General features: G+C 45.2%; 1 protein-coding gene across 1 annotated transcript in view; it reads right to left on the bottom strand.

Moving 5' to 3' along the window:
- Positions 1 to 629: 629 nt before the first annotated feature.
- SMARCC1 (SWI/SNF related BAF chromatin remodeling complex subunit C1) overlaps positions 630 to 26,971 on the bottom strand; it is a 96,863-nt gene continuing 70,521 nt past the window's right edge. Inside the window, exons 25-28 of the mRNA XM_075492165.1 lie at positions 22,013 to 22,147; positions 16,716 to 16,974; positions 3,183 to 3,359; positions 630 to 1,521 (exon numbers count right to left, since the gene is read on the bottom strand). Of these exons, the coding sequence (XP_075348280.1) occupies positions 1,436 to 1,521; positions 3,183 to 3,359; positions 16,716 to 16,974; positions 22,013 to 22,147 (657 nt within the window). The 3' untranslated portion in view covers positions 630 to 1,435. The remainder of the gene's footprint in view (positions 1,522 to 3,182; positions 3,360 to 16,715; positions 16,975 to 22,012; positions 22,148 to 26,971) is intronic.

Raw genomic sequence — 26,971 nt, 5'->3', positions numbered from 1 at the left:
TTAACATCGATGAGTCAATCACCTGAGTGCTCTTCAAAGCAAATCCTTTTTTTTTTTTTTTTTTTTTTTTGTGGTGTAAGTGGTTCTGCAGGTTTCAGATTATTTGGGAGATCTCTCTCCGGTCAAGCCTTAGACCACCACCTTGCACTCGGTCGCTGAAAGCCACCCTATAAATAAGCGAGCAGTCTTCAGACCTTTGGCAAGGAAACCTGTCAAACCCTCTTACGCCGGGAAGAGGGCAGAGAACCCGAACCACAGCCAGCAAAGGATTTTTCGCAGTCACTAACGAGGAGCAAACAAGCAGTTTTGGCAGTCTGGAGGTCTGCATCAGCAGTACTGTGCTGGTGGTCTCACTCAACGAGTGCTCCTAGATTTGCCGGCTGAAGCTGTTCCCGGACCCGCAACCCCCAGACCACAGAAGGTCAGCGAGTGGACGGTGACACGTGCGAGTTGGCCCGAAGACGCATACCACGGCCGCTGACTCTGCCCACCTCGGCTGTCCGCAGGAGGTAGTTCTGGCATTCGCACCCCAGCCATCCCAACCCAATCCCGTATGCTAGCACTTCTTCGCTATCTACGTTTTTTTTTTGTTTTGTTAATTTTAAAAAGTAAAAAGTATATGCTCCAAAAAGAGGGACTAAAAATCATGGTTTTATTCCTCAGTTGGCTACTGTACCAAACTACTCAGAGGGAAGGTTCAACTACCACCTTCAAAGGCAAAAGAAAGGTAAAAACTGGAGCAAGAAAACTCCTACCATTGAGTGGTTTTATTCCAATTGATTCACTCCTGGCTTCATTCGCACTGGATCAATATTTTCTTTAATAAGTTAGCAAGGCAGCCCCAGGACTCGGCTACTGTCCTTAATGATCAGATATCTGTAATGAACACGGCTGGCATTCCTGCACCTTCCGGGCTACAGCACGCCCTTATTTTCCTTCTCTGCTCAAAACACTGGTTTGGCATCCGGTCTTGATGCTTTGCCCTACCCGGAGAACCCGAAACATTAAATCACAGGTGGAGTGGGCATGTGCTACATCCCAGAGCTCAGTTAATGCCTCCACCTTAAAAGCTCGGTTTCTTTTTAACCCTTCCCAGGAGAACCCAAAGCTCAAAACACCAAGACGAAAGAAACCAGAGTCGAGCACGCTCTGACAGGCAAGCAGACCAAAGCGTAAAGGACTTCCCACCAGCAACATGGGAGGCACTACTGGCATCTTTGATCCAAAGCTTTCCCAAAGGAATGCCAAGTACTGCCAGGCTACGAGCGGTGGGGAGAGGGAGGAAAAAAAGATGCTGTGTATATGTATATGCACACATACACGAGCGGGGCAGGCCAACGGGAGGTGAAAACCTCCCAGGGGAACAGAAGGTAACTGATGAATTCATTTTTGGTCACCACTATGTTGCTGTAGAAGTTCCTTCTTCCTTGACTGCTTACGGAGCGGCTGAGGCTGGCGGGGCTCCGGCCGGAGGTGGGGTCACCCCTTCCGCTGGCGGAGGCGGCTGTGCAGGAGGGGGATCTGCAAAGAACAGCAGAGAAACAGTGAGCAGGACACCAGGAGGGGCTGGACGTGGAAAAGGAACCCAACACAAACGCCCAGACGTCTGTATGCCATGGGAGACGCAGCTGTCCGAGGGGAAAGCAGCAAGGACGAGCCCCAGAAATGGCCACGACTGCGGCATCCCCATGTCTTAAGCTTCACGTGAAGCTCCGCTGCACGTTTTGTTGTGCTCTTCAATCACTGAGCACTGGGTGGACTCCGAAAGGGGGGGGGGGGGGGGGAATCCCTGTTTTTCCAGAAAAGATGACAGGCATGCAGCTCAGTAGCTGGCAAAGTTCATGTCAAGCAACTTTCAGAGCTGGAATTAGCATTTCTCATCTCCCAGCTCTGTGCTTGAGCCTTTAGATTATGGCTCTTTTCTATTTAAAATAGATGGAACAATAGACTTTATATAAACAGAGCCTGCACTTAAGCTCTGAACAGTCTATGTAGGTTAAAGCAGAGGAATCCACAGATGCAGTAAGGAGGAGGAAAGAAACGAAGGATACAAAAGGCCAGCTTTCACGCACAGAGAGGAGATGGTAACAGAACATGACTGACTTGTTTAGTAGGGGAGGAAAAAAAAAGAAATTAAGATAAGGGAAGAGAGCAAGCAGGAATACAACCTGACATAAGATATTCCCAGTGGTAGAGGCTCAGAAAAAGGGGAGGGAAACTAAGTAAAGCTAGAGCACCAGAAGAATAAGGAGCAAATGTCTGACTAAAATAGCATCAGAATGGAGTATTTCATGCTTATGCTGGTTAACACCGATGAGTCAGTACTCCTCAGCAACTCCCTTCGGCTGAAGCCAAAACGGGCTGGCTTTCCCCCATTATCTTTTGGGACAGGTACTACAAGCGATCACAATTCCTGCCGGTCCGCCGATAGTTACGCTAAACAACGTTTTTGGGGTTAAGCCTGCTGCGCTGAAGCAGACCAGCAGCTTTTCCCAGGCTGCAGCTAATATCGACAAATTTATTGAGGAATTCATGGCAGAGCACCCTACACCAGCCGTGCCAGCTTTTCTTTTGCTTGCCGGGTTTGGACACGCTCTCACGCTCATTCAAGTAACACCCGCACAGTGGCTACTGACTTCAGCTGCTTTTCTTTGGCTGCCATAAATCAGCTTCATTTTTGGAGGTGTAGGTATTTATACCATGTAAGGAACATTCCCAATACGCCTTTTGCTTCTTCCTAATTAGCACTTCCTCTTTTTAATTTCACAGTGCTAAATTTTCTGTAAGGTATTGTTGAACTGAATTATATTCTGACCTCTGCTATTTAAGGATTTAGCTAGAAGTTAACTCCTGAACCTCTACTGTGCATTCTTCCAGACTAAGTCGAGAGAGGTTTTTGATGATGCCCACAGAGCCTTAGTGTCATTATAAATAAAATAAGGGATGTTATAAATAAAATAAAAGGACAATGGAGTATGTTTGGATGCCTAGAGGGGAGACAAGCACTTAAAGCTTCAAGCACACCTCTGGCACCAGCCTTTGGCTGCCAACGTGCACGGATTCTATTATTCCTACAGCAGATGAAGGGGTTTCAACTACAATGACTTTTCCAGCAGCAAGGCAAGCGACAGAAAAGCCACCCCAGGTATATTCAAAACGTTTTCTGCTGGAGATCCACTTACACATGCCATTTGGAGCTGCTAGAGGAACACGAGGTCCAATTAGGTTTCCTGATATCGGTGACATGCCAGGTGGGGGGGGACCACCGCCGGCTGGATGGATGTTGGCTGACACACTTGGCATCATCCGGCCCGGCATGGGCTGTCCAGGTATCATCGAACCGGGCCCTGGCATCTGACCTGCAAGAGCGGTGAAGAGACGTGATGATGAGACTCCACGTGAAACATGGAAGCGATCAGAAGAAACAGAGTCTAGTTGTTCTCCGAGCAGTGAGAAGAGAGGCTCGTGCATGAGAGCCACCTCCGTACACGCTCCAAACACCAAAGGAAATGCCTTTGCATCCCCCCAGAGCCAACACGCTCCCTGCAGGAAGAACGGCGGGGCACTCGTCATCTCTCACAAACATCAGCACAAGAGCCGAGCGGAAGGTAACACTCGCAGTCAAAACCCAACGTTTTACGTGAACCCCTACTAAAAAGGCATTTGATAGTAATCTAAATGAAGGCGCAGGAAACAAATTACACTAGAATAACAAGGCATCAAAGTAAAAGCACTTGAAAAAGAGCAGCCACAAAGCCTAATGGATTAATTTCATAGGAGAACTGAAATCATACACTTAAATATTTAACTGTAAAGAAGTTTCCACTATAAAAACCCCTATTCTGATGTGAGGGAGGGTTCCAATAAGTTCTTCCTTACATATCAGCTCTGTAAGAGACCTTTACGTTTCAGCTGCATTAAAGGAACTGTTAGAATCGCCCAGCTTCGGACACCTACAACTTGCTGATTGATGCTTTAAAACCTCATTTGAAGAGATTACTTTGCATAATCCAATTACATTTACTTTTACACACTTACATAAAGGTACAGTATTTTAGTTAGAAAAGCTGCTATTAAGCATGGATTGTAAAGGCTTCTTTCAGAAGAGCTCATTCCACCCCAAACCCCAGGCAATTATGTGAAATAAAGTGTGATGACAGAACCCTCGAACAAAAAAAAAAAAAAAAAAAAGGCTCTGAACGTACATAAAAAGCATCACAGCCACACCGGCGGTTAAAGCCAAGAAAGCGGGAGCTCTGGATTTGGGACCGAGTCAACGCTTCGGCACAAACGCTATTAACTCTTACTTATGCTCAGCTTCGGAACAAGAGCTTTGAGTAATATTTTATTGATGCCTGTTACTTCCATTTGCTAGGATGTCAAGAAACTGCACCAGCTCACAAGCTATTGCCTGAAACAGGCGGGTTACAGCTCTTAGCAAGCATCCTCCGGTCAGAGGTAGGACCATGCAGGCCCACCAGCAAGTCAGCACAGCCACAGTGGAGAGGAGACAAAGCAGCCTCAGCCAGAGCTTAGTCAAAGAGGGCCTCGTCTATGCCTGAATGCTCGGGAATTTATGACCTAGAAGAATAACGATCTGCATTTTAAAATAACCCTGGTGATCAAAAGCAAACCCTGCTCTTTGGGAACTGTTGCTACTTAATGCCTGTACAGACACCTCTGCCCGAGGGCCGCATCCCATGCTCTCACAGAGGTGAAGTCCAGCAGCCATCCCAAATGCTTCTCCATCACTGCCCTTCTGCGGAAAGCTCGGGGGACCACTGAAGAGCACTCCAAGCATGAAGGAGCGACTACTGAACAATAGCTAAAAAAGAAAAAACGCAACACGAAGAGATGAACTTGCTCCACTTCCCTGATGTTCGGTGCCTTCGCTAACCACACAAGTCTGCCCGCTCAGCCACGTCCCTCCAGAAGATGCACATCTTGGAGACCTAAAGCACTTGGTAGCTTGTCTGGCCCTCGGTTGCTGGTCTCTGCCTGGAGTTCCATGGTACTTTAAACCAATAACCTGCTCTTTGAGAAAGACAGGCTATCCTTGCAAAAAAAAAAAAACAAGGCAGGATGACAGTATAAGGGAGTACTTGCTTCTGAAACCAGAGCTGCTAACAGTGCCAGGGCAAAAGAATCCAACACACCACAGCCCACTGGCTTCATACAGTCCTGGAGATCTGTGGCAGAGGTGCTGAACCACCTTAAATCCACAGGGACTCAAGCATCAAACCATGAAAGCATAATATTGGAGCTCCTGGACATGCAAGCAAGAGGTCCATGTGCCAACCTCACGCTGCGTGATCACAGGAGCAAGACTAGCACACCTGCAAGCAGCAGATATGAAGCTCTACAGAAACCATCAGATTTCTCCAACATTTACAAAGGAAAAGAAGTCTGAAAATTTATCCCTGGACACACTCCATCGCTGATCAGTGGCCTGCAGCACACATCATGGCATTTCCATCACCATATATTAAAGAGCAGCAGCAGCCGCCAGCCAGCAAAGCTGTGTACATTTGAGCCCTTAATCCCCTCCTTTGTCTCCAGTATTAACAAAATGTTTTCTGCTTTGGTGATGGTGAATAGGTGGTTTTGAAGAAGCCTCTTGGAATCCTTAACGCCTCCCAGTCAACAGCCTAAACAAAAAAGAAAAGGTGAGACATTTCCTAAAATTACATGGCATGCCTTTGTGGGTAACTCAAGGTGACCAAGTCCCACACGCAACAAGAGCTCCAGCGTCTGGTTTCCCTCCTGCAGGCAAGTTGAGCTGGATGTTCCTCAGTGTGGCCCATTTGCCTTCCCCTCCTCAGCAGCAAGCAGGCTGCAAGAGGACTGAAGCGTTATCTCCGTCGCAGAACAACTCAGGTTGGAAGAGACCTCAGGAGGTCTCTGGTCCGACCTCCTCTCAAAGCAGGGTCAGCTCTGAGCTCAGACCAGGTTGCTCAGGGCTTTGTCAAGACCTGACTGATCTTTGAAAGTGCCAGAAATGGAGACTGCACCACCTCTCTGTACAACCTGTTTCAATGCCCGACCTCCTTGTATCCCATCGAAACCTCTCGTGTTCCAGCTTCTGTCTCTCTTACTCCCACCACACATCACTGAAAAGCCTGTCTCTGTCTTCTTGATGACCTCCTCATAGGTATTGTAGGTAGGAAGGTAGGTGGGCTGGTAGGTCCCTCCAAAGCCTTCTCCTCTCCAGGCTGAACAAGCCCAGTTCCCTCAGCCTCTCCATGGGGAAAGTGCTCAGGCCCTTGGACCCTCTTTGGTGGCCCTCCGCTGAACTCACTCCACTTTACCCATACCTTTCTCGTACTGGGGGACCCAATCCTCCCGATGTGGTCTAGCAACTGCTGAGCAGAGCGGAGGATAATCACATCCCTCAATCTGCTGCCTGTGGTCCTGCTCGTACAGCCTGGGATGCTGCCGGTCTCTGCCGGCTCATGCTCGGACCCACAGGGCCTTTTCTGCAGAGCTGCTGCTCCGGACTCGTCCTCCCAGGTACAGAACCTTGCATTCGTCCTCGTTGACTTTCACAAGGCTTCTGTCAGCCCATTTCTCCAGCCCGCCTCAGCCCTCCTGAATGGCAGCCCTGCCCTCAAGCGTATCAACGGATAATGCGCAGATAACTGAAGATTTAAGCAGACGCGGCATGAATTTACTGCTGCTGGCATCTGTGCATCTGTTTTGGTCCAGCTCACTCGGAGATGAGGAGTGGCAGAAAGGGCACGGCAGGCAGCATGAGAACACTGTCACCAAAAGCAACAGCCAGGCACGGGCTGAGACGTAAAGACACGGTAATCTATTAGTATTAGAAGTGGGTCAAGAGCTACAGGATCAGTGCTGTCGAGACAAAACACTGCTGGGTTTGCAAACAGCCCCAAACCGCCCATTTGCAGACTCTCTGTAATGGGTTCTGCGCTGGTGCTGAGCTTCTAGGAAGCTTCAGCTTGGAGCTTCAAACACGAGCGCAGCGGGCAGACAAGAAGCAAGCAGCTCTTCCGCATCCTGCAAGGCTGCCTACGTGCAGAAACCAGTCTGGGGCTATGTACGAGCAGGTCAGCTCTGAAGCACAGCCTGCCCGAGTACGCAGCTGCACAAGGGCAGCTGGTCACGCTCCAGGAGCTGGGATTTTCCTCGATTTTTAGGAGGCGTACGTGGGAACTTCTGGCATGGCCAACATCACTTGATGACCTGTGACACTACAGTCATAGCAGCTTGAATTTCAGTTGCTGGAAGTTCTGGGTGAAATATTAAAAAGCCAAACATGGAAAAAAAAAATCCTGTATCACAAGTCCCCGTAGACTGAGATTACTGATCTGGCCACTTCAGTAACTGGTACCCTGTTCTCTTCACTTATGAAATATTCTGACAACTTCAACTCAAATTAGTTACTTTCCAGGAAAAATTTATATTCTTCTGCTCCGTTTACCTGTGCAAGAAGTCCTCCAAGAGTAGCTTGTGTCTTCAGCGGCTGCTTTTGCAAATATAGACTATTCCTTAGAGCCCAGAACAGAAGAACACTGCGGGTTGGTTTTGTTCATAGGCAAAGAGGGAATTTGAGCATCTGCCTCACTGTACTGATAGGCTGCGTATTCCTGGTCAGTCTGAAGTCTTCTAGTGGACTCAAAATAATATTTAATAGAGAAGTGGACTCGGTGTAGAGACTTAGGCGAACAACTAATGCCCAGCAGGGTACCTGGGAGAAACTCTGTAGGGGGGAAGGGATGACAGCGTATTACATGTCTAAGATCATAAGAAGTACAGAAAAATAGGTAGCCTTTATTTCCTTGAATAGAGAATTAAAAGTGGCCATTGAAATGCTTACGTCGCAGGTTTAAAAACCCGCTTTCACAGAACTTAGTTACACTGTGGAACTCTGTAATAAATTTGCAGGGGGTAGGTCTATCAGTGGCTATGAACACACCAGTTCAAAGCAGCCCCTAAGCACCGAGCATCAAAATGCTCGAGGAGTATGACCATGGAAGGCTTGATCTGCATTTACCCTGTTTCTCACCGTCTTCACGAAGCATTTGCTCTCAGATCAAAGACAGCGATGTGAACCTCTGGGCTGACCCAGTATACACACAACCTACTCGTGAAAAGTCAAGTTTGCTGGAGAACAGAGCAACGGAGCTGGCATAGCAAGCTTTAACACTGGAAACTGTGTCCGGATCTAGATTAGCTCACACAAGCGAGATGAGCACTGCTTCCTTGTACATCATCATCCCTGCACTCCTCCCACGCTTCGACTCCGATGATGTGCTCTGAAAGGGTTCCGCACAAGAAGAGCAGCCACTTGGTACATCAAGACAACATTACCATGCTCTTAAGAACTCTGGCTGTGAGCAGACCTTTTATTTTTAATGAACTCCTATATTTTCGACACAAGAAAAGAAACACCTGCAGCTACAAACATGCAGAAGCAAAGTTAGACCAGGAGAAGCAGATACAGGGCAACTCAAACTGCTGGGGGCACAAGGGTGGCAGGGGCTGAACCATGCCAAAACAAGAATCTGGAGATAAAACGTGGCCCAAAGACGTAGAGGGCTTTGTAGCAAAAGGACAAGACATTCACAGGTAGGAGGGATGTTATTCACTGGCAAAATGAAGGTTGACGGGGGAACAAAAAAGTAAAAACTGGAACAACACAGCTGTGTTTCAGAAGACCCGGAAAGCTGGGAACTGAGAAATCCCCAGCCTGGGAGCTGCTGCTTGACAGGAGCCTCAACTTCTCCAAGCGTAATTTGGCCATCTTCCTTCTCACACCACAGGCCTACAAGAGTCTCTCCGCACTAACGAAGTGATTAATATTAAAAAACCTCTTCTGGAACAGCTGAAGCTGGATCAGACTTACTACACACTGAAGGGCTTCACGTGAGGTCTTAGCTCTGACACTGGGCAAGTGTTCCTTCAGTGAGAGAAAGGCTGTCAAACCTGCAGTCATGCAAAGATTCTGGGACTACGTTTTATATTCAAATCAACCAGTCAAGCTAAAATCACCACTAAACAGAAATGCCATCAACTTTAAAAAAAAAATGCTGTTTCTTCATAAATTCAAAGTGTGTCATGACTCCAAATGTCGCAACGATGCTCGTTGGGAAGCACCCTCCTACCTGAATCAAGGAATCTGGGGAGCTTTTTTCTCTCTTAAATCTTGGAGATTTAAAAATAAGCAGCACTGCAGTCTTTCTGAAGACGCCCATAAGCCGAGAAGCTCCTCTGTGTTTGAGTACAGGGTTGGCTGCCCACTTTTTGCCTTCCTGACACAGTATGCAACAATTTTATCTTAAAATTAGGTTAGGGTATTTGCAGAGGAACAATCCTATCACACACCAGAACTCCAAAATGCCGAAGTTGAGCAGTAATCAAGCAATACCCAACCAAACTGGGATTAAGCAAGGCGAAATTACTACTACCAGTATGGCAAAAATCAAGTCCTATTTCTATAGGGATCGTACAGTTTTTTCATTTTACAAGAGATACTGCTTCAAGACAGCAGCTCAAGCATAAAATGTGGAAGTGTGACCTACATAAGGGGGAGAGCTTAAAAACAGCAGACGCAGGAAGAGATAAAGCCAAAAGGTTCAATAAAATGAGATTTAGCAGACTAAAAAAAAAAATCCTTTACACGTTAGAGATTGTAGACATTTTCTAATGCGTGCTCTGAAGCATTCCACTATTAGCAAACTGCCAACTGCAGATACACATTACAGTGAAACGGATGAGGAACAGTTTTTTTAAAGGATCTCCGAGGTCTTTATCTCTATTAAATAAGCCTCTACCTCTACTAAATCAGCTACTTGAGGGGCACTGGAGTGGTAAACAGTTTTAGTATTTTTGTTTCACTGTAGCAGCCCACAGGGCATGATGCACAACGCTTGGAGCCGATTCAAATCCTCCTGCACACCTCTCCCTATTTACCATTCAAAGAGAAAATCTGCAAACGCAGGCAGCGCTACGGGAAGGGAGTCCCTCCTTCGGCGACCAGGATTTCGGATGGGGGCAAAGCAGGCTGCACTCCGACATTCCTCTGATCTCCGCAGGGGCCGTGCCTTGCTGGAATCTCGCTCTCCTACTGCTGAATGAATTGTTTCACAGTCCTGATAGGGGAACAAGCAGAGAACCGCTCCCAGGAATGCCTGCTAGCTTCACTGCAGAGAAGCTCTGCAGCACTGCAAGATGTGCTCCTTCCCACCAGGAACGGTTTTCAGAAGACCCGGAAATCTGTACTTCTACCCAACCTCCCAGACACGTCCTTTCCTTCGGCACGTCCTCCCCCCCACGCACTGCAGCAGACAATCCCATAGCCAAGAACCGTGAATAATTAACTACAATAACTCATTTAGCATCGCGTCTCGGGAGAGAGACAGAATTTCCACTTCACTTGCATATTGCATTTCTGCCACTCCTCTCTGGCGTGATTCACCCGGCGCTGACGATGGAGGCATCGGCGCGCTGAAGTCAGACACCTCCAAACGCTGGGGTGCACCGTGCCGGGCTCGCAGGACCCCCGACATCCACAACGCCTCCCAGCTGAGGGCTCACCATTATTTTTCTACAACAAAGCACGTACGATGGAAGATACTTTGTCAAGAAGCTGCTTAGTGTGTCAGACCAGCAAGGACAACCATTCTGCAGGGCAGCACCGGTAACCGTCAAATATTAATGCATCTTCAATAATACATTCTCCTAAGGAGTTAGGAGCCTCTCAAACTTCTTGGAGAAGCTCTGCAGATGTTAAGACGACAGGATAGTGCAAGTCACTAAAATATCATCCAGCATCCTCAGAGGAATCACTGTCCCCTGGTTGACTCTTACTATTCTAGCCCCATAATGCCTCTTGCCCAGCCCGGTTTTCATATAATCAAAAATAAACCAGAAAGCACTCAACGTGGCTATAATGTTCCTGTATCACCAGCCACCAAAACACCTTGCAAACCCACAACTACGCATGCATTACGGCACTGTGGACGAGTACTGCAAACCCATTTACCACCCGTACGTCTTTGCTTTCCTTTTATCTGACTGCTCCCTGCATGCCTCCTGCCAGCAAGCGCAGGACGTGCAATGGATAGAAAGCAAGCACTGACAGTTCTTAGAAAATATTTACCAAAAGGAAATGAACTCAAAATCCTTATCTCTGTACCAAAAAATCCTGGCACTGCAATCAGTCCAATAGGAAAGTAAATAGCATCCAGTAGCTCAATTTAAAACCATGAGTTTTAAATAATGAAATGCACAACACTTACTTGAGAAACCACAAGCCCAAAATTACTTACAAAGCATTCTTTGGAATATTTCAACCACTGACAGAAAATTATGCAAAATACATTGGGGGGAAAAGGTTATTGAAGTTACGCATCCAGCTGTAGTGGAAAGTGTATCCTTACCTCTTTATTTCTGCTTTGGGTCAGAAATTACTTACTAGCTGAAAATCCCCCTTGAAGGGAAGAGTTAATTAATGACAGCTATTCATAGGTATCTATCTCTCCCCCTTCAAGAATGTGAAGAAGTTCCTCGTATTACACATCACACGTATCACTTGTACGGGGCACTTAGCATTGCACAGATAACCAGAACAGCGCACAAAGGAATCAATAACGTGCTTCAAATGCAGCAAGGCTGGTAGGACAAGAAGAAATTGGGAATTTTATTTTCTGTTCTAATTACAAGGTACAGCTTTTCACAGTGACATTGGAATCCAATTTTATTTTTCTATTTCAAAAGTCTTCATTCCAGGGGAAAGGAGAGAACAAAATAAGCTCAGTCAAAATGAAGTTAAAGGCAAAAAAATCTGGGAAAGGAGCTAGTAGTGGGACTTGCCTGAAATCAGTGCCCGTGGCCAAGAAGGACAACACCTGGTCATCGAGTTGACCAGAAACTCATCACGCCCAGGCACCAAAGGACAAACTGAAAGCAGCCGAACTCAAAACACAGGCCCGCACTAGAGAAGCGGGCATCACGTTAAACCACACGTCACCGCAAACCGGTACTAGAGTTCTATTTCAACTTTTTAATGTCAAAGCTTTTTAACCATCAAGCCATATTGCTTGCTGTGACTGGCAAAAACACATTAGACCCAGAAAGAAAAGCCACGGGAGAAGCAGCAAAAACTTTTAAGAAGCCTCTCTGGCTGTGTGTTGTATACTGTCCACTGGAAAATTCTTGCTTTAAGCGGAATTCAGCGACAGCTCTCCTCTCTGGAGGAACTCTGCTGGCTCGTCTTCGTTTCTCTCTCACCAAACCTGCCCGTGGGCACTGGCCTCTGGACCGATTTCAGCTCTTGAGCACGTCCCAACAAATTCTGCAGTCCAGCAGAACCAGGCTTGGCCATGCCGATGAAAAGCGTCTCCCTGCAAAGACGGATCCTCAACTGGAGACGTTCACCAGCTGTTTCCAGAGACTGACATCTAAGCTAAAGAACGTTTTCTGGAAAAAGCTTCACTGTTAACTTTAGTTAAGAGATCTGGCTTAACTGCTTCTGCCTCTGAATCCAGAAAAGCCATAAGCAGGAATTTTTTTTTTCTTCCATTTATAAATGCCTTTTCAGATCCTGTCATCACGTTGTTTCCTACCATCTCTTCAGCTTTTGTCAATCACTTTAAAGACATCCGACTTAGCATTTTGTTCACGGTCTACTGAACCAACAGTTACCCTTTTAGTCACTATTAAGGTCAGAAACCTGTTTGAAAACATCAGTGAAAACCAAGGTAAAGTCTGGAGTTAAAACCAGGCAGCTGAACAGGAAATTGTGAAGGGTATTTCCACCCCCAGCTTCCCCTCAGGGACGTGTTTTGGAAGGTTGCCCACTGGTGCTTCTCAGTTACTGCTAAGTTGTTTTGGGATTTTTCTCTAACGCAAACTGAATGGGTCAGTTCTTCCCACAGAGCTGTGAGAGCAGCCGGCAGCGACTTGCCTCCGATAAGTCTCCAATAACCTCTTTATACCTGAATGAAGAATTACGCCGTGGTATTCATCACTGAGGTTTCTTGAAATTGGCCACCTTGGGGAAAGCAGGTTGTTATTGGAGAGAAGCTGAAAACTATTGGAGAGAAGCTGAAGTAAGGAAAATGCTGCTCCTCCTTCCAAAAGCATTTCAAGCTCTGCACTGGGAAGCAGTACACCAACAGCTCTCTGAAGCCAGAGGTTCATCTACAGGACTAAGGGCAGCAAAAAATGAGTTTTCAGATTTCTTCTGCAAGTGTGCCTCAGCCCTCTCTAGCAGGGATTACCTCCGCTAGTGACATTCATCTGCCCACACCCGCCAAATTTCGGCATCTCCACCAAGACTGCAGGAGACTCCTGGGCAGGCACGCAGTCAGGGAACTTCCAGATGTGTGGCCACTAAGGTGAAGTCCACCAGCCCATTTTCAGAGGATCCCAAATTGGCAACCGAGCAGCAAAACTGGCTGCTGATCTATGTACGTACAGGTCTGTCATGAAAGTATTGGACTATTAACGCTCCAAGACTTACAAGTCCAATAAAGACACCACAGTTGCCCTCAGAATGTGAAAGTAAGGAAGATACGTAGGATACAACAGAAGTTCTATAGTACTTAACGCATTCAACATGACCAACATGATGTGATAAGGGATTATTTTTTCATGGATATAATACATATGCATCCCCAAATGCAACTACTGACTGCTTCAGCGTGCCAGTACGATGTCTGGAGTGTAACTTCGTGTCTGCTGCGTGCAACTGAGATCTTTCCAGCAGAGAGTCACCCTGCGACGACGTACTGATTCGTGAAGGGAAGTCAAACTCTGGGCGTCTTAAACTACATAAACAGAAAATCAGGTCAATTTGTGAGTCACTACCTCTGGAGACTGAGGGATCCCCAAGTTTCTATTTACACGCACACTCCCGGGACTGGCTCAGAGTTTAAATGTTGAACTCACTCGAGGAAACAGTGAACTCTTCCATTCTTCTCTCCTTGCCCTCAAGTTATACAAAACGCCACTGTGAAGCCAAAGAGCTCTGGTACTACGCTGTGGACTTCCCAAGCATTTCTAACAAACATAAGGACTGCCACTGCAGAGCCTGAGGAAAAGAGACTGTCTTGTTTTCTGGGCAAGGTCAGTTGGGATATGGTAGAAGCAGCAGAGGGGTTTGCCTTCAACCTCTCAAAGTCTTTTAATGGGCCTCTGAACTCTCACCTTCACAAAAATACCAACCCAGTGAACCATCAGACTAGGTAAAGGGCAAGATCCTAGTCCTGTAGCTGTATGGCATGGGACCGCACCAGATGCTTCAGTCGCAGGAGCCAGAAGTGCTGCGCGTCACCCATCAGTTTGCCACCCTCTACCAGGAGGGGCGGTGGTGGAAAAGTCCATCTATCGACTAACTTTAATCAAATTGAAAATCTTTCGACTTTAATCAAAAATGAAAGAGACACATCCTGACTAATTAAGACAGCGCCACACTCCTCACAATACCCACTGAAAGGGATCACTGGGGATATAGAGGGCCTGGATGATTACGATGGGGCTGAAGTAATAAGGTATTATGTGAACCAAGGATGCGAATATATTAGAAATCAAGTTTTATTAGTCCCCTAGTGAATACAACAATGCATTTAATCTTGTTAAATGTTCAGGCTCAATCGCAGCTTGTAAGTAAGAGCTAGTCTAATGATATGCAATGATTCCCCCCTTTAATCTGTTTTTCAATTTGCCATTTTTCCATTTCACAGAATGTCTCTCCATTCTACTGCTAAGTGAACAGACCTGAGCTGTCAACAGAGCATACAACAGACAAATTGAGCTACAGTATTATTTGAATCTAAAAACCAGACCATATATTATCACACTCCCAATTCAACTTCAGCAAAAACCAAAACAGCTCCCAAAACAATATCAGTATTAACTTTTTGTCCACAAGTGCATAAAGAACCCAGGAGCTCACTGCCTCTGATCCCTTAAAAAGACAGTCAGCTTAAGCATCTAGATCACAGGACTGACTCTTATGTTCCTCTCCAACGAGCATTACTCTGCATCGGTTGATCAAATCAAGTTTTATTACTGTGGAGATTCATGCAGTTGGCTTAGATGCCTCATGTTTTCATGGTCATCTGCAAATCCTGCTGGTTTACTGTGCACTTCTGCTCTTTTCCAAACCACGCACTTAACACAGGTCTCTTCCCAAGATGAACACTCAAGCTCCCGCAGGCTTTCTGTTGCCACATCCTATTTTTGATTATGACACCCCAAACTTTTCAGCTTCTTCAGAAGCAGCCTACACAAGATCTTCTGAAATATTTTTGGCTAATAACCGAACAGGTCGTCTTTTAGAATGGTTTTTGGTTAAGCAGTTGAAAATTGACCAAAGCTGTTCTCCTCCGCTGCGGTCTAGTCAGACAATCAGGTTACTCCATGCCAGGCGGTGCTACTCTATTTTAAACTATCATTTCAACAACATTTAGCAAGTACAGTAAAGCTTTCAATCCTAATTCCCGTAAACATCTTCACAGCAAAATTACAACATTTGGTAGTCCCAATCCCTTCTAACAATAAAATGGTTTAAAGGTGAGACTGCAAATACTGTTAGCAACTTAGTTACTTAACAGTAGGGCTGTTAGTTTTGCCATGAAGCACAAAGAGTTGTTCTGAATAAGTGGCAGTAATATTTTTTTACGCCCAGTGGACGTTCCTGTTCCTGAGGTGAGGCACAGTCACATCGCCACCTAATTTCTCCATCCTTCGATATTAGGAATATCTCCACCCTTGGAGACATCTAAACCTTAAGAGGACAAGTCCCTTGCAGTCTGATCCAGCTGGCCTTGCTCTGGGCAGGAGGCCGGACTGGAGACTTTCAAGTGACCCTTCCGACCAACGCGGTTCTGCAGCTCTCACCTGGCATCAAGCACAACCGCAGGGCAGAAGCCAGAAAGCAAAGCCCTGAGCAGGGCACGGGAGCGTATTAGAATCAGGTTTCCTGCCAAAGGAAACTGCTTAAGGAGCTTCCTGCGTCTGCTTCTCATTCCAGTCCTTTCCCCTACGTTTTTTTACACAGTTAGGTGTGTCATGAACTGGAGAATTTGCAGGAATGATTGTTTTTGAAGGAGCAGAGATCGCTGGGCATAAAAAAAAGTCTAAGGAAATACAAACAAGCTAAAAACATTTGAAAATCATACTTTGTGGCAGCTCCATTTTTTACTTTAGAGCTTGGCGTGACTATCTCCAAGGACAGAGACTCCATAACCTTGCTGGGCAACCTGCTCCAGGGTTTGATGACCCTCACAGGACAAAAAAACCACACCAAACCAAAACCATAACACCACCAAAACCCCCCCAAAACAACAAACCCCAGTATTTTTCTCTGTCTGGATGGAATTTTACGTGTTTTAATTTGTGCCCATTGCCCCTTGCCCTGTCACTGGGTGCTACTGAGAAAAGCCTGGCGCTCTCTCATTCCCTCCTTTTGGGTATCCATACACATTGGTAAGATACCTCTGCCCCAAGCTCCATCAGCACATCTGGTGCAGGGGCAAAAGCTGTAAAATGAAGCTGCAGTGCCAGCAAAACTCATCTTTGTAGCTAACTGTGTTTCCGTTTTATAAGCGGCACCATAATAAAACACTACGTAACACAGACCATCCATCACACCCTGTGCAATTTTACCTGGCAATGCCTCTTCCTCTGATTTTACTCTCTTATGAGCGGTGATTAACGTACGGGGATTTTCTGCTTCCAACTCTTACCTGGCTGCGGTGGGTGAGGTGGTGGCATTTGGTGGTGCATCATAGGGTACGGCGGGGGCTGCTGATGAGGCAGTAAGCCTGGATGTGCTGGTGCCCCAAGGGGGTTCATCCCAGGCCCACTGGAGTGCTGGTGAGACTGCTGCGGGTTTTGACTGTGCTGCTGCTCCATTTGCTGACGAGCCCTTAATTCAGCATATTTCAGCTGTTCCATGTGAAAATTCTGGCGTTCTGTCAGCAACTGTTGTCTCTGTTGCTCTAACTATGTCAAAAATAGGGGAAAAAAAGGCAAAGTGAAGTTAAGAACTATACATTTAAAACATGTTTCTGCAAATCAAATGCCTATCCAATTGATACACAACTGTCTGATTTGCAGCAGGTTTTGGTAAAGGGTCCAGGCCATTTTCCAGCTGGAACAGATGAACTCACCTTTTGTCCTAAAGAACCTCTCAGTAATAAAACACACATCACTCAGCGAGTACTGTGCAGAGCATTCAGCCTTAACACGGAATCACAGACTCGCGTAGGTTGGAAAAGACCCTTAAGATCATCGAGTCCAACCGTTAACCCAGCACTGCCAAGCCCACCACTACACCATGTCCCTGAGCACCACGTCCAAACGTCTTTTAAACACCCCCAGGGATGGGGACTCCACCACTGCCCTGGGCAGCCTGTGCCAGTGCTGGACAACCCCTTCAGTGAAGGAAAATTTCCTCATATCCAGTCTAAACCTCCCCTGGTGCAACTTGAGGCCATTTCCTCTCGTCCTGTCACTTGTTACCTGGGAGAAGAGACCGACCCCACCTCTCTACCCCCTCCTTTCAGGCAGTTGTAGAGAGCGATGAGGTCTCCCCTCAGCCTCCTTTTCTCCAGGCTGAACAACCCCAGGTCCCTCAGCCGCTCCCCATCAGCCTTGTGCTCCAGACCCTTCCCCAGCTCCGTTGCCCTTCTCTGGACACGCTCCAGCCCCTCAATGTCTCTCTTGTGGTGAGGGGCCCAACACTGAACACAGCATTCGAGGTGCGGCCTCACCAGTGCCGAGTACAGGGGCACGGTCACTGCCCTGCTCCTGCTGGCCACACTATTGCTGATACAAGCCAGGATGCCGTTGGCTTTCTTGGCCACCTGGGCACACTGCTGGCTCATGTTCAGGCGGCTGTCGACCAACACCCCCAGGTCCTTTTCCTCCGGGCAGCTCTCCAGCCACTCTTCCCCAAGCCTGTAGCGTTGCATGGGGTTGCTGTGGCCCAAGTGCAGGACCCGGCACTGAGCCTTGTTGAACCTCGTACAACTGGCCCCAGCCCATGGATCCAGCCTGTCCAGGTCCCTCTGCAGAGCCTTCCTCCCCTCCAGCAGATCAACACTCCCACCCAGCTTGGTGGCATCTGCAAACTTACTGAGGGCACACTCGATCCCTTCGTCCAGATCATTGATAAAGATATTAAACAGGAGTGGCCCCAATACTGATCCCTGGGGAACACCACTTGTGACCGGCCACCAACTGGAGTAAACTCCATTCACCACAGCTCTTTGGGCCCGGCCATCCAGCCAGTTCTTTACCCAGCGAAGAGCACACCCGTCCAGCCATGAGCAGCCAGTTTCTCCAGGAGAATGCTGTGGTGTCAAAGGCTTTACTGAAGTCTAGACCGACAACATCCACAGCCTTCCCCTCATCCACCAGGCGGAAACTAGTTTCTAGAAGAAACTGCATGTTTTTCTCTCAATCTTCTGCGTGTTGGAATGCAGGGGAACAGGAAAGTAAAGAGATTTTCTAGGGCAGGACCAAAGCAGAATCTGCGTGCAACAGCGTGAGCTCAGTGATTACAGACAGGATCCTACTCCATACCTTTATTTTAAGTGTAAGACTTGGACATCGTGATAGCCAGACAGCAATGAATTGCACTATTAAGAAGAGTATTATGTAAAAAAACCTAGTGTAATTTAGGCCAATTAACATAAAATAGGCTACTTTGTTTAATTACGAAGCCATGTAGAGAGTAAGCAAGCCCAAAATGAAAAGACAAAAGCGCTACAGAAAATATTTCTTACTGTTGGGCATTTATATGATTGATCACTGTCCTGGTTAAGGAAGTGTATGTCGTTTGAGTTTTTTAAGAAGTCATAACGCATTTCTACATCTATTACTCTTAAGCAATTGGACACATGGATCTGTGTGACTATTTTACAAATATTTAATGAGTATTTTAAGACATACTCCATAATTTATCTGAAAAGCAGGTTGCCAAGGAGACTTCCACCTAGCAGAAGTTCTCCAAAAATCCCAAAGCTCCATCAATACTTTGTGTTAGCAGTCTGACTGCTGACAAAGCATGGATGAAAACAGAATACTACAGAGCACGCATTCACCAACAGAACCAGATGGAGACCGAGCCTAATGAATAATACATACTCCTTGTTGGGGGCTGGTTTTCTGCATGTAGGGACTACAATGTGATTATTCATGCTGCCATGACTCCTTTTTCCTTGACCAATCTGATACGTTAGCAGGAAGAACTTGATAAAATGAAGAGGCACGTACACCAATGGTGTAATTGTGCGTGTGTAGAAACAGATTCCGTAGGTGGCAGGCAGTTCAGAGAAGAATTACTGCAAATGACCCGAAAAAAAGGCTTAGGCAAGAAGTACGGCTACACCATACTTTTTATAGTCTTTCTATACTCTTTTATATTCCTGCTTTGCTCTCTTCATGCTACCCTATCCTGCTACAGTTTTAAAAAAAAAAAAAAAAGTCTTTACAAGCATCGCTAAACAGCATCCAGTGTCTGAAAACACACCTTGTACTTAGGAAAACCAGTGAAAACTTCTCTTCTACACATTCCCTCCCCTCGGGATGAGAAAAGACAGTTGGACAGAGGAAAAAGGCAAATAAACACAAGTTATAACACAAGCTGGTCTGAAAACCGCTGCAGAGCCCAAAACACCTGGTTCTGTACTAGGTTCCTGCCTTTGTTGTAATCATTTTGGAAGCAGGTTTACAGCCACGACCTACTGCCGTAGCCCCAGATTAGCATTAAGACAACTGGTAGTAACAGATTTTCTGGCAGGCAGTCTATCCGTAATTCGCATTTACTCTTCAATTCCCAAAACTCAGTGAGACCCGCAGCGGATGTCAGGCAAGAGTGAGGCTAGGCACCGTAAAGAAGATCAGCACGCATCAGTCTGCCACACGATTTCCCTACACAACCCGATTCATGAAACCAGCCACATTTTTTAGGTACGTAGTCATGAATACTACACTCCTGACATTCTTCAAATTTGCAACAGCATGTTTTTGCGCTGTTGCAAAGTAAATCACAATTAGAAGGGACTATTACAAGCACTTAATGTATACTCATACAATAACCATCGTTGTACTACAATTCATCTTCCGCAAGTAACTCCTCCCTAAACAGAAACGGGTAAAGAAAGCATTCATGTGCTATTATAAATTCTGGGTCAACAAGGCTCCTACCAATAGGATACCTGGTGAGGCACCGAGTTGGCAGCACTGCAACTACTTTAGCTTAAACACTGAAGTAGATGTGTTTTGCCTAAAATCTAACACCCTGTACCCTGCAGCACAGATTTCTTTCAACACGTACCATCGCCTTACCTTTACTATATGAAAAAGCCAGTGCAGCAAATAAGGACATATGCATAATATGCAATGGCACTAAGGAATTTTTTTTTGCTTTAATTATTCAACTAAATATCCACAATGACAGGTGAAAAGACTGAATTTAACTACCAGAAAGCCACGGGGGAAAAAATCTGTATGCACATTTTTAAAAAGGAAAATGTCATATGCCTCAAAATGAAAAAAGCCCAAAAAACTAAGAACCCCTGTCACTAATAGAATATATCCCCCAAAGAAAGAAGTCTACAGAGAACCTTTTCACAATAGTTAGGTCCATTTCTTGAGCTGCCAATCAGTGTCAGAGGCAAACACCACACTGAAATGGTTGTGGATGCTGAGCGATCTAGAAATTCTTGCTGACATTCTGCTACAACAAAAGACCACAGTTTGTCAAACTCTATCAATGTGATTAATGCCAAAGTGAGGATGTAAATTCCATTAAATTTGCATGGTAGGGCAAATGTGAAAAACCCTAGAATTATGAGTCAATATCTTCAACCCATCTAGACTAATTGCCTATTGACAAAAAATGAGCAAGCTACACAACAGAAAAAATTAAAAAAACCTGATTGCTCTCTGATAAAAATGAAGTTTTGGGTGATCTTTACAGCAGCTGGGGAGAAACCGCTTCTCTGAAAGCCTGCTGCTCTATATATGAAAGAACACTTAGTAATTGATGTGTAATCCAGCCACTGACAGGCAGAGACAGCATCTCCTCCACACTATACCCTGATTTTAGGGATACACAAGTCTCCAGTAAGGTGTCACTAATAGTGCCACAATATAAATACAACCCTGCTTGGGATGTATCATATATATGCTCTCCGAGTGTCAGCACCTCCTTCGGCTGGCTAGACCTCAATCAAGACCTGCGCCCTGGCTTACTGCCTCACTAGATTGAGGCCAGAAGCTAACAACCTTCTTGCTTAGCTCCTCCAGCTCCTCTTCCTCCTCAGTCGCACTTCATCATTAGATTTGTCAATTCAGCTTTTTTCTATTTTGATACTTCTCTGGTGCCTACGAGCAACCATCTTTTCCCACCTCCAGACATTATTGCGTCTTTCCCTTCTCTTGAAGCTGCTGTTGCCCTCTCCAGCTCAGGCAAATCCCTCACCATCACAAAATGAGAAGCTGTTACTCCTGAGCATGCTACGGCATTTCACTTTGAGGACTCTCCCAAGAGCTACTGAGAATGCCCTCCAAACAAAACCTGAACTACATGCTGAACACCAAATCTCCAGTCCAAACTGGGTCAGGAAGGAAAGGCGGACAGAGCTGGTTTCCCTTCCCTTAGGGAAGTAAGGTTTCCATCCACTTCATTCTCTCTGCACGGAAAAGTATATCAGAGATCATTCATGTGATAAGGCCTGCATAAAGGCTCAGGACCAATTCCACATTCATGCTTAGATGACGCTCAGGAGTAAGGATTAGGAAGCAAATCTAGGATACTACCAGTTTACTGCTTATGGTAAAGGGAAGATCTGGATAGAGGAGAGGGCTCAAACACTACTGTAGGGGGTAATTATGAATTCTAGCTGAGGCAAAAAGACCTGCGTAAAGGTGAGGAACAGCTTAAGTTGCTGGTTTTCCAGCTGTTAGCATACATAGATCGTGGCAGTGACAGATTTAATGCAGAATTTCAGGTTAGTACCCTCCTACTTACTGCCTCTTTCTCTCTGTCCATAATGGTTTCCAGCTCCTCAAAATGGCGAAGTTTTATCTCCAGCTTCTTCATCTGCGTTTCCACCAGGAGGGCGACCAGGGACTTGATCTTTCTTTCTTCCACGGCTGCTAGGTGCTGAGGATGAAACACAGGTTTTTGCTTTACATGCATGTCACAAAATAAAGTGCTTTAAGGGAACAAATAAGCCAACCACACCTGCATCTAGCTTTAGCCATCCTATTCCACTTCTGGACAGAAAACAGGGCATTAGATTATCAATCTTGTGCTCGGAACCAGAAGCCCTTGGAAGATTATTAAGCTTTTAATCAAATAAATAGGTGCCAAGTTTTAATACAAGAGGTATTGTGGATGCTCAGTACTCATAAGCAATCCAGCTTTGCCTCGAAGCCTTCCGAGCGCTGTGCAACAGAGAGCACTTTCAGTGGAAATGCAAATGAGGGAGCAAGGGTACGTTGTACCGAGTCAGCTGTGGGTCATCCAAAAAGCTTTCACCAACACACACACAGGAGGCTTTTACCTGGAACGACCCACAAAAACAGTGAGATGACTCTTGCATGCCTTTGCCATTAGAATAGTTTTTGCTCAAGTAAATGAGAAGCTATGTATCCAGTTAAGGATATTCCCATTACACGCAGCACCATACCACTAAACCATAAGCTTTCTCAGCACAGCAGTTCCACCTCGGGCTAGGGAGAGCTTGCAGAGAAATCTCTACACAGATGACAGAAGAAACTGTTAAAAAAAATCTCCAGTTTCGTTTTATAATCAAGTTGCATAGTATACCTATTGCAGAAGAAAGCTGAAGGCAAAGCTGTATTTAAACTGCAAAAGTGAACTGCAGAAAAAGGCAAACAGATTTTTTACAAGGCTTTAGCTTTACCCCATTTACATATACACACTGATACATAAATGATACAGGATACATATATATATATATATATATGTGTGTGTATATATGTGATATACGAGACAGCCTATAAAAGTGTTTCACATTTTCCAAGCGTGAAAGGCATGTTAATGATGCCTTCTATCAGCTTTTGTTAAAAGCCTGCTGTTCGAAATGAAAATACACTCAAAACACCCATCACGTGTGCTGCTTGGAAGTCTCTGTATTAACAGTTAAAGGACGTTTCCCGACCATCGTGGCCAAGCAAAGCCTTGCTGACACATCCAAGGGTTGAGGGGGAAGGAGGGTTGGCTTTTGAGAAGGGAAAGGTGAAGGCTGAGGAGAAGGAGGAAAAAAGAAAAAGCTGGATCTCATCCAGCTCAAGCTGCAAACAGAGACTCATATTTAGCAAGCTGTGCCCCAAACCTTGGCTCAGAACTGGGAGAAATACTAGAGCTGGAGAAAAGAAGCATTATAAAACTCCCTGGTAATCCTAATTATAAACAGAATTTCTCAAAAACGTATGATATTGTTTCCATCACTAACATGTTGTGTCATTTGACAACATTCACCTCTGGTAACCCACCAGCAATAAAGCAAGTCTTCAGTAAATCTAGGTAACATACATTCGAGACTCTCACTAAGTTTAATTTTAAATGCGGTACAGTTTGAGAGAGCCAGAGTGATCACTCAAGTTCATCTAACAGCACGCCACTGTGAAATTCAAGTAGGCTATTCAGTTAAATACTGACCCAACAGTGGTGCACACATGTGAAATAAAGTAACTGAACGGCTGACAGAACTAGAAAATCTAACATCAACTAACACTGTTTAGTAAAACAAACTCATTTGTATGAAAAGTCAGAGCGACGGAAGTACCTTTGTTGATAGACACAGCCGTCTGACAGTCATTTCGCCTTGCTTGATGTGTGTGATTTTAATAGTGAAACCAGATTAACATAAAATCAGCAAGGCACAGGATTAGGTAAAAGGCAGGTCTCAAAATACACATTAGAAAGGAAATAGTCATTGAAGTTTTTCCTGAAGAGACCCGAAGAGACCTGGCATTACCCAGTGCTTTCACGTGGACAGAGAACAAGTCATTACTGACTCTGCGGTTGACAAAAAAACACTAAGACAAAACTAATAGTGATTTAAATTGCCTGATAAACACCTTGCTGCATCCACCTTAAGTCATAAATAAGCAAAAAAGAAGATGGTATGTGACATCTTGCTGGGACACAGCAATTCTGAACAACCTGAGCATCACTAAGCAAGGTGGGCCTGGGCTCTGGCCGAGAGCGGATACAGAACACGGCTTTGGTTTACTATTTAAACGTGGGAGGCCGAAACCCAAGCATGGCCGTGAGTGCCTCTGCGCCTGGGCTTGGGCCCGTTGCCCCAGTACTGCCTCTGGTGCCTCTGCTCCAAATCCCTTCTGGATGAATGCCGATAAACCTGGGAGGAATCACAAGGCCAGTTACTGACCCAGCACACACACATCTCCCAGAACCTAGCCCATCCCCTAACCTTCCTAAACCCAGCTCAAGTTCTGAAATTAGCTAATCACAGCAAGAGCATGAGTATGGCAACTGGTATATACGACCAGACCACGAGAGACCTCTGGAAAACGGATAGCATCCTAGCACCACCTCACTGGAATACTGAGCTGAAGGCTTCTCATCCACATGCAAGAGGTTAACTGAAATTGCAACAGGCAAAGAAAATTACTCTTTCTTCCTTCTCTCTTCCTATTTTGCGAAAGGAGACTAGATGCTTCACCTAGCTTCCATTTTGTGAGGCCAAAAGGGGATAAGACTGTCTTTCACAAATAAAACAGAAGAAATAAAGGTGCCAGATAACACACAACTATCTCAATTAAGGCACACAATGGGAAAAACTAAGTCCTGTCATGCATACATTCAAACATGAGATGAAAAAGGTCCTACAGTGAGTTTCTCAAGCAGCAGTAAAAAGGAACCAATTAAAGACATAATTTCATTTGCCTATAAACAGAAGATGGGATGTAGCTGCCTGCAAAAAGAAGAAACATGATTTTAGCAACAGGATTCCTTCTATTCCTGAATGTTATGTTTCCAAATACCTACGCATGAGAAAGAGCGGTTGATAACCAAAGGCTTTTTAATTCAGGAGGCAACGGAAAGTGCTGCTATGGTACAATGGTGAGTGCTTGAACCATTTCAGCCTAGGAATAAAGCTTAACAACAAAGTTTACCACCCATGGAAAAAAAACCAACTTACAGACAAGTACAGGAGGTTTTGCATCACTGGCAGTTTTGGTATCAGTGTCTTCTAGAAAAGGTGTATTCAATCACAACTACCTCAAAACAGAAATTCAGAGACATCGTGGGATCAGTGTTATGCATGAGGGCAAATTAGGACCAGAACAGCCCTTTTTGGCAGCGTAACCGATGGATCAAGAGCTACAGCAGAAGCTCTGCAGCTCAGTCACAACTGGACAAAAGCTAAGAGCGATCTGCAGGAGGACGACATTTTCTATCAGGTGCTACTTATGCACAGAAAAGAAAACACAGCTTACATGGATTTAGGAATCTGAGAAGAAAGTGAGGAAAAGGAACTTAAATAATTCTAATATTGTTTCTACGGAAGCCATAACCTGTAAAAATGCATTTTAAATTGTTGCTCCATTCTGTACATAGGAATACAGTTTCACCCCTAAACGAACACATTCACTGGATACCATTTCTCAAATAAGTGGCTTCACCAATAAGCTGTCCTATCTCAAAAGAACAAAAAACTTCATGTGCCTGCCTTTAACCCCTGTTTCTCCTTACAAGTCGACTGCAGTATTCCTCTGATGTAAAATCGGAAGGAAAACAACTTTGTAACAGCTCTTCACGTGACCAGGTTGTGAGTTTATTATCAAGAACTGAATTACTCTCTCAGACAAGATACAGCTCACTGAAAGCCTTAATATTGTCTGGGTTTTTAAGTGCAAGTGGAAAGAGAAATCCCTGTTGAACTTGAATTCTACTCTGAAGTGTGAACATCCTAATTATAATACATTATTTCCTGTAATATAAAGCTAAAATTCTTCTAGAATATTATTATTACCATAATGAAAGCTGCCATTAGCCAAGTCCCTTCTCCCTCTAGCACTCGTTATCACCAAAGGAAGGAAAGTGGGAGATCATCTTTATTTGGAGAAAGTAACCTTCCATAAAATAGAGATTAAATTTCATGCCTCCTTATACATATGCAGGGTTTTTTTCAACTTGGCTGAAAATATCTGTACGTCTGATGAACTGAAAGTAAGTTACTCTCAGTAAAAGAGCTTGGTGCTTGGAGCACCATCGGTTCAGAAGCAGACAGGCAAAGAGATGCACAAGGGAGCCAGTTCGGACTCTGCGCTTCACCAAAATTACGAACCTGAAGTTTGCCTGCCAAGCAGGATTCCACACAGCTAGGGTGCCTAGCTCTGACACCAAGCAACGCTGAATTCAGGCAACTTGTGATTTTAGAACCTGGCTTGAAAGGTAGTAACTAAAAATATCCTCAAATCCCATGGGTTCATAAGGGAGGGGCTGTATCATCATGACACCACCTATCATCACACTATCCTCAGTCTATATGATGCAGCTGGGAAAAAAGTGTGAAGTTTTAAGAGTCAAAGATCAAGACTGGAAGAGTCAGTATGACACAGGCAACACCTCATTATGTCCACCATTATGTCCTGGAAATCCATCAGGAAATAACCACCCATGCTTTGCTGTTGGTATCTATAAAGTAGGTGACATGGAACACGGCACTGAATCCAAGAGCAATTAAGAAACCCAAACTACAACTTGAATCCAAAAAAATATGTAAAGAGAAAACAGATTTTGAAAAAAGATTTTGAAAGAAGCAAAGGCGGTCTGGTTCCTGCAAAAAGAAAATGAAAGACAACATGCAATCAGTAATTACAGGGTGAAGAAAAGCTATTAGATAGGGCACTGATTCAAACCACGGCTCATTAACAGACTACAGACAAACAAAAGTTTAACGATAGAAAGACCAGAACGTGCTTTTAA

This window comes from Mycteria americana, chromosome 2 (assembly GCF_035582795.1).
Source record: "Mycteria americana isolate JAX WOST 10 ecotype Jacksonville Zoo and Gardens chromosome 2, USCA_MyAme_1.0, whole genome shotgun sequence".
Taxonomy (NCBI): domain Eukaryota; kingdom Metazoa; phylum Chordata; class Aves; order Ciconiiformes; family Ciconiidae; genus Mycteria; species Mycteria americana.
The sequence above is the reverse complement of the archived record's forward strand: the minus strand, read 5'-3'. Positions and strand labels throughout refer to the sequence as shown.